This window comes from Notolepis coatsorum, assembly GCF_963971535.1.
Source record: "Notolepis coatsorum genome assembly, chromosome: 11".
NCBI classification, from domain to species: domain Eukaryota; kingdom Metazoa; phylum Chordata; class Actinopteri; order Aulopiformes; family Paralepididae; genus Notolepis; species Notolepis coatsorum.
The window spans coordinates 38,895,577-38,911,848 of NC_140175.1; the positions used below are offsets into that span (position 1 = coordinate 38,895,577).

General features: G+C 45.6%; 1 protein-coding gene across 1 annotated transcript in view; it reads left to right on the forward strand.

Annotated features, from left to right (window-relative positions):
- ddx54 (DEAD (Asp-Glu-Ala-Asp) box polypeptide 54) overlaps positions 1-15,903 on the forward strand; it is a 30,430-nt gene extending 14,527 nt beyond the window's left edge. Inside the window, exons 14-20 of the mRNA XM_084324723.1 lie at positions 1,478-1,551; positions 1,839-2,051; positions 7,596-7,747; positions 10,070-10,183; positions 10,969-11,076; positions 12,027-12,133; positions 14,239-15,903. Of these exons, the coding sequence (XP_084180849.1) occupies positions 1,478-1,551; positions 1,839-2,051; positions 7,596-7,747; positions 10,070-10,183; positions 10,969-11,076; positions 12,027-12,133; positions 14,239-14,501 (1,031 nt within the window). The 3' untranslated portion in view covers positions 14,502-15,903. The remainder of the gene's footprint in view (positions 1-1,477; positions 1,552-1,838; positions 2,052-7,595; positions 7,748-10,069; positions 10,184-10,968; positions 11,077-12,026; positions 12,134-14,238) is intronic.
- The last annotated feature ends 369 nt before the right edge of the window (positions 15,904-16,272 follow it).

Sequence of the window (16,272 nt, forward strand, 5' to 3'; positions counted from 1 at the left end):
CGGCTTTTTTTTTTATCCACTTTTTCTCCCATTTTTCTATTTTTCTCCCATCCCAATTCCACTGTGCCAATCCTTCCCTCCCCTGTCTTGAACGTTGCTCGCATATGCCCCCCACTGGCCGATTGTAGGGAGGATAGAAGCCTTGCATCACGTGTCCCCTCCTGTACACGAGGAGGCAGCCTGTCACATCTTTTCACCTGCCAGTGCGGACTCTCATTGGCGAGGTGTAACGTGTGGGAGGCTCACACTACCCCTGCCATTTCCTGTCTCTGCTGTGCAGGCGTCCCCAACTGACCTGTAGGAGTCGCTGTCCACTACGTCCAGATTACCACCCATCGACTTCCACCCGCTAACTCTGCCAATTGAGTTAGTATGACGGCCGGCCCAAGCTGGAGGCGAACCCGGTGTCTCTTGCGTTGGTGATGAGCGCAATGTCCGCTGCGCCACCCAGCCGCCTTGTATCTGCACCGGCGTATGTAAACACTGTAATCTGTGTTGCATGTACCTGACAAACTGAACTGTTTGTATTAGTCATATTCCAACTTAACTGAATGCACATGTGTGTGTGTGTGGACTACTGTACTATTACAGGTATTAAAATGAACAATGCAACTTCGTTATACAAAAAAAGAAAAATCTTTTATTTTTTATGAATAATTAAATATCGATACTTGGCGTCCCTGTATCGATACAGTATCGCCACGCAAAGTATCGCGATACTACTACGTATCGATTTCCCCCCCCCCACCCCTAGTAGCTATATTGTGAAGTGTAGTGAGTGACTAACCACTGTGTGCTGTGAGAATGTGATGCAGATGATTCTCAAGAGAAGGAGTTATCATTAGTCGCATATACGTATGTTTCTTTGTCTCTGGGTGTTTGTCATAGTATTGGGTCTTAGATTCTTCTAAACCAGGCATTTTCAAAGTGTGGCCCATGGGCCAATGGTGGCCTGCGATGAGTTGTTATGGTGTAAATGCATGCGTTGGTCTGGTTCCAACTTCCAATATAGTTTTAAGCCAACATCACACAGTACTTTGCTTTTAACAAGGGTAAAACTGTTCCCCTGGGTTAAGCTGTCAAGCTAGGAGCTTGTTGAAAGCTTGCTAGGCTACTGGTTGCATGGCAACCAGGCATCTTGCGGGTCATGTATGTTGGGTGATGTGTTCCATTTCTTCTTGGATGGCCCTCAATCCCATGTTGAGTCCGTAAATTGGCCCTCAGTTCTCAAAACATTGAGAACCCCTGTTGTTTCAGGGTCAGTTATTAAACTATGTGTGTTGTGTTTGTCTCAAGGTCGGTTATTAAACTATGTGTGTTGTGTTTGTCTCAGGGTCAGTTATTAAACGATGTGGTGTTTGTATCAGGGTCAGTTATTAAACTGTGTGTGTTGTGTTTGTCTCTGGGGCAGTTATTAAACTATGTGTTGTGTTTGTCTCTGGGGCAGTTATTAAACTGTGTGTTGTGTTTGTCTCAGGCTCGGGACTGGAGAAAATGGAGCTGGAACGTCTTCACATAGTGGACGCCATCAAGGTCTACAAGTCTAAAGCGGTCAGTTTTGTTAAATGTATTTTTGTTTCCATTTTAGTTATATGGGACTACTCCCACACATTAATGTAAGTAATCCATCATTTATTTGTGAGATGTGTTACTCTTCTTCGAGTGCTACTATGAATAAGCTATTTTTGGCTAAGCACTCTATTTAAGGTATTTATTGTTGAAGTGCACTCTTTCCCTCCTCTCACCTCCCCTTTATAATTGACAGTTATCTCAGCATGTAGGAATCTTCCTCTAACACTATAATAATCCATACCTACATTGTATTCCCTCTCTCCCAGACCATCTTTGAGATCAATTCCAGCAGCAAGACGTCAGCCAGCGGGGTGATGCGAGCCAAGCGCTCCAGGGACAAGCGGCTGGTGGACAAGTTCAACCGACACAAGGCGGAGCTGGCGGCGGAGAGCAGGCTGCATCTGGCCTTCATCCCCCCGACCGTCACCTCCACACACACCGCAGGCCAGGAGGACAGCGAATCGGAGGAGGATCTGCAGGTGAGAACAGGCTCTGGAACAGCGGGTAACATCGTGCTGGCAAAACAAACTAGCAACTAACAAAGCAGCCGGCTTCACAAGATCACGTGAGAATCCATCTTTGCGGGCTTCAAGTTATGCACTCGTGCCTGAACCACAGACCAATCAGCGTCCTTTGAGGAACTACTGGCAGCTACGGCCGTGGTTTAGGTGTGACGACAGCAAGAAGCGACTAATCGGATGAGCGCTGTGTAGGCTTGGGCGGTAACACGGTATTACGGTATACCAGGGTATTTCGAGATCCTGCCGGTATGATTCTCAATACCGTGACGTCACAGACTGCTATTACACTGACACTGAGTTGATTGTAGAGCACAGCACGCGCCAGCAGAGGGTTACGTGGCTTTCGTTCTGGGAGCTAACGTTGATACCTGGATGGTGCAGGCTAACTAGCTACCGTTCCGGGAGCTAACGTTGATACCTGGATGGTGCGGGCTAACTAGCTACCGTTCCGGGAGCTAACGTTGATACCGGGTTGGTGCTAACTAACTAGCTACCGTTCCGGGAGCTAACGTTGATACCTGGATGGTGTTAACTAACTAGCTACCGTTCCGGGAGCTAACGTTGATACCTGGATGGTGCAGGCTAACTAGCTACCGTTCCGGGAGCTAACGTTGATACCTGGATGGTGCTAACTAACTAGCTACCGTTCCGGGAGCTAACGTTGATACCTGGATGGTGCTAACTAACTAGCTACCGTTCCAGGAGCTAACGTTGATACCTGGATGGTGCTAACTAACTAGCTACCGTTCCGGGAGATGACGTTGATACCTGGATGGTGCGGGCTAACTAGCTACCGTTCCGGGAGCTAACGTTGATACCTGGATGGTGCTGGCTAACTAGCTACTGTTTCGGGAGCTAACGTTGATACCTGGATGGTGCTGGCTAACTAGCTACCGTTCCGGGAGCTAACGTTGATACTCTTGACTTGACTTGACTTGACTTGACTTGACTTGACTCTCTCCCATGGTTGGCTAGCCTCGTTTGCCGGCTTGGCTCGAGTCCATGATGGCTGTTGTTCACTCGTCACCGCATTGAAAAGTCTGTTTCCGTTGTTCTTATCTCTGTGCAAATCCTGGTCCAAACGCGCACCAACTGTTAGATTCTGATCAATCGGCCAGTATCACGTCTTCTTGTGTTATCATCTCTCCATCCACTCCCTCTGCGTTGTGTAATTTTATCTCTCCGACATCTCATCATACTGGCTGATAAACCTTATCATTCCCCGTTAGTGCAATCCGCAGCATAAGTATTCTCCACCTTCGTAAGAATTCGACACTTTGACAGCATGATACCTTTCTTGGAAGAGCGTTGTTTATTAAATAAACAGAACCTCATAATCAGATGTTATCAAATTGTATCGTCCTTGCTATCGTCCTTCTGCTATTCGGTCCAATAGTGGTCAGGCCTGGTCGTTAGCCAGAGCCCTCCTCGTGTTAGCCGAAGCTAATGATGATGTGGCCAATCTATACATCACATACATTGAAAACCACCACAGATTTCTTTCACTATAGTAAATGTATACACACACACACACAGACACACACACACACACGAGAGAGAGGGGGAATAGCTTATAGCAGACTTAATGATTTTACAATATTTTTGCTAATGAAGTGAAATATTTATTATTATCAACTATCCAGTTTGTTTTTATAGTGTAACGCTACTTCAAATCATTGGACGTACAGAGAGAGAGGGAGAGAGACGGGCTCATCCCCCCTCACCCTCACCCCCCTTTCCTCACTATTGGAACTCTTTCTAACTTAGCAGCTAACGTTGGTTAAGGTTTTTTACCGCGACGTGTGGGCATACAGGTATGGCGAGGATGTAAAGCAAGTTAGACTCATTTATTGGACCCGTTGCTCGCAGAGTTTACATAGAAACAGCACGACTCACAAAGGAGTTGTCACAGGCTGTAGGACGCAGGGCTGAAGAGCTAGATGTCATAGCTTCTAAAATGTAAGGTGGGGGCAGTGGGCTCAGCGCTCAGCCCCTCCCTTCCAGCTGGAGTTGACTTGAAACACGGAAGTTATCAAATGCAAGCAAAATGCGCACTGTCGAGTCCTGGCTCTAGGAGGAATCACGAATAGTGGTTTAAGAGAAGTTATTTATATTTCGAACGTGATTCATTGGGCACTAGTTAGATTATACGTTGCGCATGTTATGACTTTGAACGTCTGCCATTTCCACTGCAAAAGCCATACAAGTAACAACAATATGACGCGTCGATCATGAATATGCAAATAGCCTAAATGTATTCGTTGATGAATCGTGACAGCTCTTGTGTACTCACATTTTTCTATAGCATTTGCGATATAAAAAGAAATATATATAAAAAAAATATAGGTATAAGCTGGAAAACACAGCTGTTCCATAGCCTGAAGTCTTATGTAGTACAGGTCCAAATTTGATAAAGATCCGTTCAGAAATGGGTCTTTGAGAGACTTATAACCGACGAGATTTTTTCATCCACGGCCGTTCATTATTTTTTTTTTATCTACTTTTTCTCCCATTTTCTATTTTTCTCCCATCCCAATTTCGTATCGTCCAATTCTACCCTCCCCTGTCTCTAACGCTGTTAGGCCATGCCTCCCACAAGCCGGCTGCAATGTGGACTAAGCCTTACATCACGTGTCTCCTCCGGTACTCGAGGAAGCAGCAGTTGCATCTTTTCACCTGCACAGCGCGATCTCTCAGCGTCGGGGGTCTGCGCTTGGAGGGCACGCCGCCCCCGTCGCTTCCTGATTCTGCTACGCAGGCGCACCAACCGACCTGTAGGAGTCGCTGTCCACAACGTCCGATCCCCACCCATCAGCTTCCCACCCCCTAATACTGCCAATTGTATTAGTATGAACGACCAGCCAAGCTGATAGCAATGCGGAGAGCTGGGCTCGAACCCAGCGTCTCCTGCATTGGTGGTGAGCGCCTTGCCCACTGCACCACCTAGCCGCCCCACGGCTGTTCATTCTGAAGTGTGATTCACTTCTGGTTTTCGCTCGTCAACTTTCACCTAGATCCCTTATTCGCACCCCCCCCCCCCCCCACACGTGGGGTATCGTTGGAAAGGTACGCTCAAGGGGCGGTCAGGTGGCGTAGCGGAGATTGCGTTCGTCACCAACTCCGGAGAAGCTGGATTCGCCTGTTCGAATCCAGCTCCCGGCGTGTCACCAGCTTGGCTGGCCGTTCACACTAATACAATTGGCAGTATTAGAGGGTGGGAAAGCTGGCGGGGTGGGTCCGGGTCGTTGTAAACAGCGACTCCTACAGTTTGGTCGGGGCGCCTGCTCAGCGCGGATAGGATCTAAGGGGGGTAGTGTGATCCTTCCACACGTTACACCCTCTCAGTGAGAGTCCGCGCTGCCAGGTGAAAAGAAGCGGTTGATTGGCTAGACGTGTGTCGGAGGAAGCACGTGGTAGCCTCCACTCTCCCAGACCGACTGTGGGGGGTAAGTGCGCAGCGACCAGGAAGGGGATTGGGAATTGGCATAACGACTAACATTGGGATGGGAGAAAATCTGAGGAAAAAGGAGGGGAAAAAGAAAAGAAAAAAGTACGCTCATTGGCTACAACGCTGACGAATCAATAATTTTCACCATCAGCGGATGATTGGCAGTTCTGGAGCGTCGGGAGTCCGGGTGGTCATCTGACGCGCGGGACGTAAAAAGACACTCGCGAACTGAGGCACGGATTTTGGTCGAGTGAGGTGGCGTTCGAACGGCAACAAGTTGATCTTTCGAACGGTAATTTATATGTTCGGCGAAAAATGCAGCCCGAGCCGCTAGCCGCTCGCAAATTGCCGTGACTTTGACCTCCTATTTTCTGTATTTTTTCTCCCATCCCAATTTTAGTCGTTATGCCAATTCCCCCCTCCCCTTCCTGGTCGTTGCGCGCATTTGCCCCCCACTTGCCGGTCTAGCGCTGACATGGCTGACATCATACCTCAATGACTCCTACCAAGTGTCATGGAGAGGGACCCTGTCGGCCACCCGCCCCCTGCGGACGGGTGTCCCCCAGGGCTCGGTTTTAGGACCCCTTCTCTTCTCCCTCTACACTAAATCACTGGGTAACATTATCACGTCTCATGGCTTCTCCTACCATTGTTATGCCGACGATACTCAACTCTTCCTCTCCTTCCCTCCCTCAGATATCCACATCTCTGAGCGGATCTCGGCCTGTCTGTCCGACATCTCCGCCTGGATGACGACCAACCACCTCAAACTGAACCTAAGCTAAACAGAATTGCTCCACCTGCCGGCCAAATCCTACCCCCTGACCGACCTTTCCATCACAGTCGAGAATGCAGCTGTGACCGCGTCCCGACCGCCAAGAACCTTGGTGTTGTTATCGACGACCAGTTGAACTTCTCTGCTGACATCGCAGCGACAACCAGAACCTGCCGATTCCTCCTGAGCAACGTCAGAAGGATCCGCCCCTTCCTGACAAAAGAAGCCACCCAACTCCTCGTCCAATCAACAGTCATCTCCCGCCTCGACTACTGCAACGCACTGCTCGCTGGCCTCGCGGCCACTGCCACTAAGCCTCTGCAACTCATTCAGAACGCAGCGGCCCGCCTGATCTCAAACCTACCGAAGTCGGCCCATGTCACCCCACTTCCTAGGGACCTGCACTGGCTCCCCATTGCTGCACGAATCCGCTTCAAGGCCCTCGACCTAGCATACCGTGCGGCAAAGGGAACCGCTCCCGCCTACCTCCGGTCAATGGTCTCTAACTACACACCCTCAAGACCCCTACGCTCTGCATCTTCTGGCCGCCTCAGACCTACTCCTATCCAAGCTCCGGGAGGGTCATCAAAGAGAAGTCGCCTATTCTCAGTCCTTGCCCCACAATGGTGGAATGAACTACCCACCCCAGTTAGGACAGCCGAAACACGTCCAATCTTTCGCCGTCGACTAAAGACGCACTTCTTCAACCATTATCTGAATTAAAAAAGAAAAAAATATCTAACCCTAACTAACCGTACTGTCATGCACTTGTCCTAATAAACTAATCTACACTGTAGCACTCAACACTTTGATGAACATTGTTGCTCAGCTGATAGAGTTGTGCCCTTCCTGATGGCTTGTCGTACAGAACTTGTAAGTCGCTTTGGATAAAAGCGTCAGCTAAATGACTAAATGTAAATGTAAATGTAGGGAGCGCTGAAGTCTATCACATGTGGAGACAGCCAGCCGCCTCTTTTCACCTGACAGCGAGGACTCTCACTGGGGAGGTGTAACGCATGGGAGAATCACACTACCTCTCCCAGTTCCCTCCCTGACCAACCTGTAGGAGTCGCTGTTTACAACGACCAGGATACACCCCACAGACTTCCCACCCGCTGACACTGCCAATTGTGTCAGTATGGACAACCGACCAAGCCGGAGGTACTGCTGACAGCCGGATTCGATACCAGTGTCTCTGCGGTGGTAGACAGACGCTTAGTCCGCTGCACTACCTGGCCGCCCCTGCTTGTGTATTTCTAATGTTTGTTTTCTCCACCAGGGGGTGTTCTCTGAGGTGGTCGGCGGCAAGAGGAGAAAACCGCAGGAGGACGGTGAGGGGGAGAGGTCAAAAAACAAGAAGAGCAAACTGACGGGCAGAGACGAGGAATATTACATCCCCCACAGACCCAAAGACTTTAACTCTGAGAGAGGGTAAGAATATTACATCCCCCACAGACAGACCCAAAGACTTTAACTCTGAGAGAGGGTAAAGAGACGGAACCCTGTCCTACACAAATCCCTGGGTTTAAATTCATACTTTATTCCTATGATCTAAGATAGTCCAAAAATATTAGTGAACATGAACAACTCTCTCCCAAATCTGAAAACGAGTGCTAAAACTGAAATTTGTGAGATCTTCAGGTATTCGGTCTGAAGTTCCATAGATGGTGAATTGATTAAGATGACACGGAGAGCACCCAGGGTACATGTTCTGTTTCAGAACTGAGAACACTGCTATACCTCTTAAGCCCGATGGGCCCGGTACCGGGCCGATATTTATTTCACGTCACAAATAATAATAATAAACTTTATTTGTATAGCAACTTTCATACAAGAATTGCAGCTCAAAGTGCTTTACAGCAGAAAGAAGACAGGCACAAAATGAGCACATAAAGTGCAGACATCACAATTTTTCACATTAGGATTTAGCATCCCAATAGGCCACTTTGTTTATGGTTTGATTCTATGGCATAAAATGACATATAAAACAAGCTTAAAAAAGATAGCAGCAAGGTAAGGCAACTCAGTTTTAAAATGACATAAAAAACATATAAAACAAGCATAAAAATATAGCAGCAAAGTAAGGCAAATCAGTTTTTCATATTAGGATCTAACATCCCAATAGAGTGTTTTCACGGCGCGTCATCAAACTGGAGGTCACCCATTTGGGAGATACTGAACATATCCAAGTGAACTAGCAACTGTTCCTGGTCATTGTTGCTCAAAATGGTCAATTATTGCAGTGTTTTTGGCTGTACTGATCGGTCGGACCAGGAAAAGCATTTGGAGTACTTCAGATTGCCAAAAGCTATTACAAATCACAAATCAGGGAGAAGAGTGCAAAAAAGGAGGCGAACACCCCCTCTCCTTAATCAAATTTTCATTCAATCAATCACCTGCGCGGTGATTGATTGAATGAAAATGTTATTAACAGATTGCAGAATGGGTACAATACAGTACGGCTCAATACACACAATTGTTAACACATCTGGGGCCATCCACGTATATATATGTGATTGGGAGCCAGCGCTTGACGGCCAATCACGTATATATACGTGTTTAACTCGTTATTTCTTTTATTCGCTATTGCCATTCATAATTCATCGAGGCACCTCATGCATACTGTTCTGAGTGTGTCTGCGATTGCAGACGATCAATACCGCCCCCTAACGCATTGTGGCAGCAACTGCACTACATTAGAAACACTGTGGTTTGTTATCTGGGCCGAGCTGAGCCGTGCGGGCGGGGTTTAAATACTCTGTCGAGGTAACCTGTTACAACGATACATCTGCGAGGCTGCCCCCCCCCCCCCCCCCCCCCCCTCCTCCATATGCAAAGCTGGAGAACGTGGCACGGACATCCGTGCCCAGTACTTCAAATGGCGATCAGATAATTGAATTTCTTTTTGTGCATTACATCACAGACCAGGTAAGGACTCTATATCCAATCTTGCGTTGATCTGATATTTTTTTCTCCCGTGATTGGCTGCGGTGGGGGGGGGGGGGGGGGGGGGGCGAGCGCCACGTTCCAGGGCTCATTTCATTCTTGGATGAGGAAGGATAATAACTATAATCTAGCGTTGATTTCAGGATGATTAGATAATCAGGCGAAAAATGACAACGTGTTTAGTGGATTTCACTAAAACGCTATTAATTGCGTCTTTTCCTGGGATTACTAAGAATCACCAAAACTATACTCATATTCAAAACGGAAATGTACGGATGAATGTCTTAAGGGGATGCAGAGCAGAGAAAAACGTTCATCTTGTTTACATCAGGGTCCCCCATTTTCAATTCATAATGAATTGTAAGTAAGGGTGCAATTAGCACCGTGCAATCCATTCTTTGTGGATCCCGCCCATAGTTTGCTACCAGTGGTGCAGCTACAGTAGTTTGAATGACCTCTCGGCTGATTTCGTTGTATGAACCAATAATGGAATGAGATGAATATCCACTAATAATCACTCCTGATTGGATAGCAGTCAAATGGGTATTTTGAGTTTGAGACCACATTCCCCCGCCCAGAGCAACTCATACTGTACATGATGTTTTACCAGAGGGGTTGACGTGCAAGGGGGGGTTCTAATGTTAACAAACATTAGAAATACACAAGCAGTCACCACAGGGCGGAGTCAAACCTGTAACGGCTCTCTCTGGAACCACCAGGCTAACGTCCCATCCCAGACATAGCAGAATCTGGTGACTCTGCATTTAATAATCTGTATATAATGTCATGTGATCTGTCATGTTTTAGGTTGAGTCTGGGAGGAGAGGGCAACACGTTTGAACAGCAGGCCTCCACAGCCGTCCTGGACATGATGGGAGATGAAGGAAAACGACTCGACCAGCACAAACACATGATGAGATGGTAAGCGGGTACACGTTTACATACTCACAATGCTTCCATTTCATTAGAATTATGCTAGTTAATCCACCCCACAATGAAAAACATTTTACACATCCTCTTTTTCAAGGCAGCTCCAATGTTTGGTAGCAAATCTTAGCGCTAAGTAAGGGATAATGTATAGCTACGAGGTCATTGTCGCAAAATAATTGACCGACACGAAGTTTAGAATACCGAGGCGCCTCGCAGAGGTGTTCTAAACGTAGTGAAGGTCAATTATTTTGCGACAATGACCGAGTATAGGCTATACATTATCCCGCTTATTACATGGCTAACTTACTAACAATATACCTAATTCATTTTAGGTGTGTCTGATTGCACTGATGCAGTGTGTGTCAGTGGGCTTGATTGCTCCAGCAGCGAACAGCGGTCATTATTGCTCGGCAGAGGTCCGTTATCGAGTAATAACGGACCTCTGCCGAGCGCTATTGACCAATCACAATCAAGCATTTCGGCGAATGTTAAAACGCCATGTAATAATGCTAGCTAACAGCCAAAGAGGATGCAAGACGCTTTGCCATTGCAAGCCATTGTGGGATAGATAGACAATTTTGAATGGCTTCAAATTATATATAGAATTATTTGCTTCAAACATGGCCATTCATAATAGACAGTCCTTGAATTCTTTGAGAAGATATTACTTTAGATCTCTCTCTCTCACACACACACACACACACACACACACACACACACACACACACACACACACTACCACTTCATCACCTAACATCTCTGTGTCAAATCCGCAGGGATCGTAAGAAGAAGCGTTTCGTCAAAGACTTTGGAAAGGAGGACCAGAAGAAGACAATCAGAACAGAGACCGGTCTGGTGGTCAGCAGCAAGAAGAGGAAGAACTTGTATCCTTCCAATCACACTGAGCCACCAGACACTGTTATTCCAGTTCCACTCACACTGAGCCACCAGACACTGCTATTCCAGTTCCACTCACACTGAGCCACCAGACACTGTTATTCCAGTTCCACTCATACTGAGCCACCAGACACTGGTATTCCAGTTCCACTCACACTGAGCCACCAAACACTGTTATTCCAGTTCCACTCACACTGAGCCACCAGACACTGTTATTCCAGTTCCACTCACACTGAGCCACCAGACACTGCTATTCCAGTTCCTCTCACACTGAGCCACCAGACACTGTTATTCCAGTTCCACTCACACTGAGCCACCAGACACTGGTATTCCAGTTCCACTCACACTGAGCCACCAGACACTGTTATTCCAGTTCCACTCACACTGAGCCACCAGACACTGCTATTACAGTTCCTCTCACACTGAGCCACCAGACACTGCTATTCCAGTTCCACTCACACTGAACCACCAGACACTGTTATTCCAGTTCCACTCACACTGAGCCACCAGACACTGCTATTCCAGTTCCACTCACACTGAGCCACCAGACACTGTTATTCCAGTTCCACTCACACTGAGCCACCAGACACTGCTATTCCAGTTCCACTCACACTGAGCCACCAGACACTGTTATTCCAGTTCCACTCACACTGAGCCACCAGACACTGCTATTCCAGTTCCACTCACACTGAGCCACCAGACACTGCTATTCCAGTTCCTCTCACACTGAGCCACCAGACACTGTTATTCCAGTTCCACTCACACTGAGCCACCAGACACTGTTATTCCAGTATACTTAACAAACAATATGTCACTCACTACTGTTATTGGTATAGCATTTTGTTTGTATAGCTGTATTTCTCTACTACGAATACTAAAATGTTTACTTGGTTGTTACTGCATTGTTGAGCACCTCCTCCTTGACGTTATGTATCAGCTATGAGGAGTGGAAGAAGAAGTACAAGATGGATGACGCCGGAGACTCTGATGGAGAGAGAGGAGGAGGAAGAGGAGGAGGAGGTAGAGGGAGGGGACGTGGAGGAGGTAAGATGTCTTCTTTATCATGTAGTCAGTTTCAGTATAAGCTAGTGATGCACCGATGTGAAAATTGTGGCCGATACCGATAACCGATATTAATATTGCTGTTCTGGCCGATACCGATATTTACCGATGTCGATATCTCTGTATAGAAAACACTTTTTTATGATAATCAAATAAAGAGCTATTTTCCAAAACGCATTTTTTTTTTTTTTACTTTTGTAACTTATTTTCAGAAATGACTGATATTTTGAAACAATTTAAGGCCAAAACATGTATATATTAAAAAATAAATAAAAAATAAAAGTAAATAATTTTTTAAATTATATATATTTTTTTTATATCTGCCCATATCTTGATATCGGACCGATACCGATGTGTACAAAAACGGCCATATCGGCCGATATTATATCGGCGGCCGATATATTGTGCATCACTAGTATAAGCACGTTTTCTAAGCAAGCAGTGGTACCTCGTCAAACCACTGACTACCTAGCAACTCAGTCCCAGTTTTCTCAGTTATTTTCAATAACAATTAGGGGAAATATCTAATTGTGATTATTTTTACTGATGCAATAAGTGAAATTGTGATATGCAATTTCTGTGTCATTATTTATAATTTTTGAAAAGCATATTAACCTCTTAAGCCCGGAGCCCTATTTTCTGAAAATCCACCTAAAATACATAAGTAAATGGAATATTGCTCCACTTCTACAAGGTCCATTTGCATATTCTTGGTATCTAGGGACATCTATGGACCTACAGTCAGAATTATTGTGTCTATTACTAGGCTTGCTTAAATTGTGATGAAACAAAGGAGAATATGAATTATGATTTTTCTTTGCATCTTTGACCGTGAATAACACCATGCTAATAATGACCAGACATGAAAAACTGCCACTGATCTCGTTCAGTACCTTCTTGAGATCATGTGTACAAAAAATCTAAGGAAATTAATAAAGGGAATATGATTAAACAGAAGGTTTTGTAGATACAGTACTGAATTCTCCCATCCGGACCAATGCAATTTGAAATATTATTATAGAATAGCAGGCTTATAAATTACCTTATTATAGCCAATTCGCACATTTATGGATTGTGCCAAATCTTATATTTCAAATGCCCGAGTTCAATTTGGATTTAGTATCACCAGGCGTGCATAAGAACAGATAATGAAATCTACTGTATGTACAGTAGATTTTCTTATTTTAATCAGGGTGCAACCGTTTTGAAACTAATTTCAAATATAATTTGAGAGAGAGAGAGTGAGTATCCCTCCCACCCTTTTTTACGAGTGGACCTGCTGTCTTCTCTGTCTGTGTGACTGGGTTGGCTAGCTAGCGGCTTAACGTTCGTGGGCATCAGGAATAACGAGGATGCATTGCAAAGCTTATTAGAATTATTGAAGCTTTAACTGCACATAGAAACAGCGCAGGGGGGAAAGCTGGGATTTATTTCGACCAAAGCACTCTGGAGCTATGCTGTCACTTTTGAGGAAGTGCTGACAGTGGAACAGCTGAAGGTGGCAACTCTGCTGTCGAAACCTCTTCTGCATTATTTCCACTCGCTCCATTTTGCTCAAAATTTCAACGTATCACAGTTGATTGTGGGCAGGCGGTGGCAGATCAGCGCCTATTCACGTCAGCGTGATTTCAGAATGGCTTTGGTACAGATTTCTAATTTTGTCAGTGTTGGTACTACCCCACATTGCTTGAAAACAATGCAAAACCCTGGAAAAGAATTTTTTTACAATAGGGGACATTTAACAAATATTGCAGCTTCCTGTGATGTTGGTATTGCACTATTAGGCCATATTGAGATTTTGCTTACATTTTGATTAATTGTTCAGCCCTAATGTGCTGCAGCCAGAAAGTAAGCTATATTTACCGCCAAAGTGCCCTTGAGCAAGGCATCAAATCCCCAACTTCTCTGGTGAAGCTGCTCAGTGGGCAACAGTAGAAGACAACTACTCCTCCAGGCCTTTGCTGTAAAGAAGAACGTCTTAGTCCACATGCTTGGTTATAAGGTTTATAAAAATAAAATAAAAACATACCAATTACCCGTGTATGGCCCTCCTCACCCAGTTCACCCCTCTTCTCTTTCTCTCCCAGGTCGCGGTCGAGGCCGGGGAGGCCACTCGTCCCAGGGCCCTCCGGGGCCATCGCAGAAGGGCGGTGGTCGCGGGGACCAGTCTGAGCTGAAAACTCGCGACCAGATCCTCAAGGAGCGCAAGAAGCAGGAGAAGCAAAGGTTCCTACAGAGCGGAGGCCTCAAGAAGCTCAAGGGCAAGGGCAAACAGCGCCTCAACGACATCAAGAAGTCCGGCTTCGGACGGGGTGCTCAAAAGAAGGGCAAGATGAGGAAGAAAATGTGAGGGAGGGAGGAGTGAGATGAGGGTGAGACAGAGTGGTCAGTGAGGGATGGCATGGTGGAAACTAGGGGAGATGGAGGGGGCTCGGTTGGACGTAGAGTCAAAGAGTTTGATGGAGAGTTTCTAACCATAGTTTCAGTCCTGATCTGGATCAAGATGTTGGATGGTGAGTCTCTCACCATAGTTTCAGTCCTGATCTGGATCAAGATGTTGGATGGTGAGTCTCTCACCATAGTTTCAGTCCTGATCTGGATCAAGATGTTGGATGGTGAGTCTCACCATAGTTTCAGTCATGATCTCGATTAACCTCCTGGCGCCCCCAAAAGTGGCAATTTTTTAACTTGAACTTGAGGACTGCATACTTCTTTTGCAAACCAAAATACTATACTTTATACTTATAGCACATGCATGAGCCTGGTCTATTTTGAAAGATAACATTCAGAAGTTTCTGATACAATAAAGAGAATTAACTTGAAATAGAGTAACATAGGTCTGAACTTGAGTTGTAAGTTTTTCTGTAGTAGTTGCAATATCCAAAAGTATATTTCCAAAAAAATTGGTATGGCTGAAAAAACACCCTGGGTCCATAGCCTGAAGTTGTGTGTGTCCACCTGTATGCCTGAACTTGTGTGAGTGATTATGAGCTATTTTGGTAAAAAGAGAAGAAAAAAAGCGCTGCAGAAAACCATTTCCTCATTGACTCCAATGCAATCGGAAGACATTTCTCTTCCTGTTTGCGCTTGTGACTTTTCACCTAGATCCCTGATTTTCTCACCCACGTGGGGTAGCATTGAAAAGCCACACTCATTGGTTACAACAACCCTGTCCAATCATTTTCGAGATCGCCAAATGATTGACGGAGCTAGAGCGTTGGGAGTCGGGAGTGGTATTCGAAAATTTTTAAAGTCTGCCGTGTACTTCGGCTCACGCCTCACATATCGACAGGCAACAAATAGGGCTTTAATTTGATATATAATTGTATTAAAAATATGCACACCCAAGTGGCGCGTCACGCCGGTGGGCAAATCGTCCTTAAAACGTCCCGGGCCGGGTCGGTGCCAGTTAAGAGGTTAAGATGTTGGATGGAGAGTCTCACTCATCATGATCTGGATCAAGATGTTGGATGGAGGTTAGATAGAGATGAGGAAACTGTTTCTGCTGAGAATCCTTTTTTTTCTTCTTCTTTTTTTTTTACTCAGAACCTCCACAGAACTCTGTTGTGTGACACAAAGCATCAGTCCGTAACAGAGGTCAATATATTTAGGAGCACCTCTGAAAAACATGTTGACGAACAGGACTTTCACTATACTTGTGTTCTGCAGATTGATCTGCACTAAACTCTATTGACAGTGTAAGAAATTAAATGTTTGTATTTGTATATTATTAATTAACTGCTAATACAGATGTGACCGTAATGATCTCTCTGTCATGTATTCATTGAAATGTCATAAAATGCCACAGTGTGATAGCAGATAATGAGATGTCAGTCAGGTATTGGATGGAATTGATAAAGGGCTTAGATTTTCAATGAATTATAAATTAATTATGGCTATTATGTAGCCTACTGTATATGTTTTCTCAGGAGCCATCTTTGTATGCACTGTTGACATGCTAGCTCATTGTGTTCCAGATGGATTCTGCCGTTTTCTCTGTTTGACGCCTATAGTATAGAACTATTGTCACTATACTCCATGACCACTTGGCTGCTCACCATCAGTTAAAAGGGGCTTTGGGTGTTCTAGAGCAGTGGTTCTCCCTTTTTCTCTCAAGGACC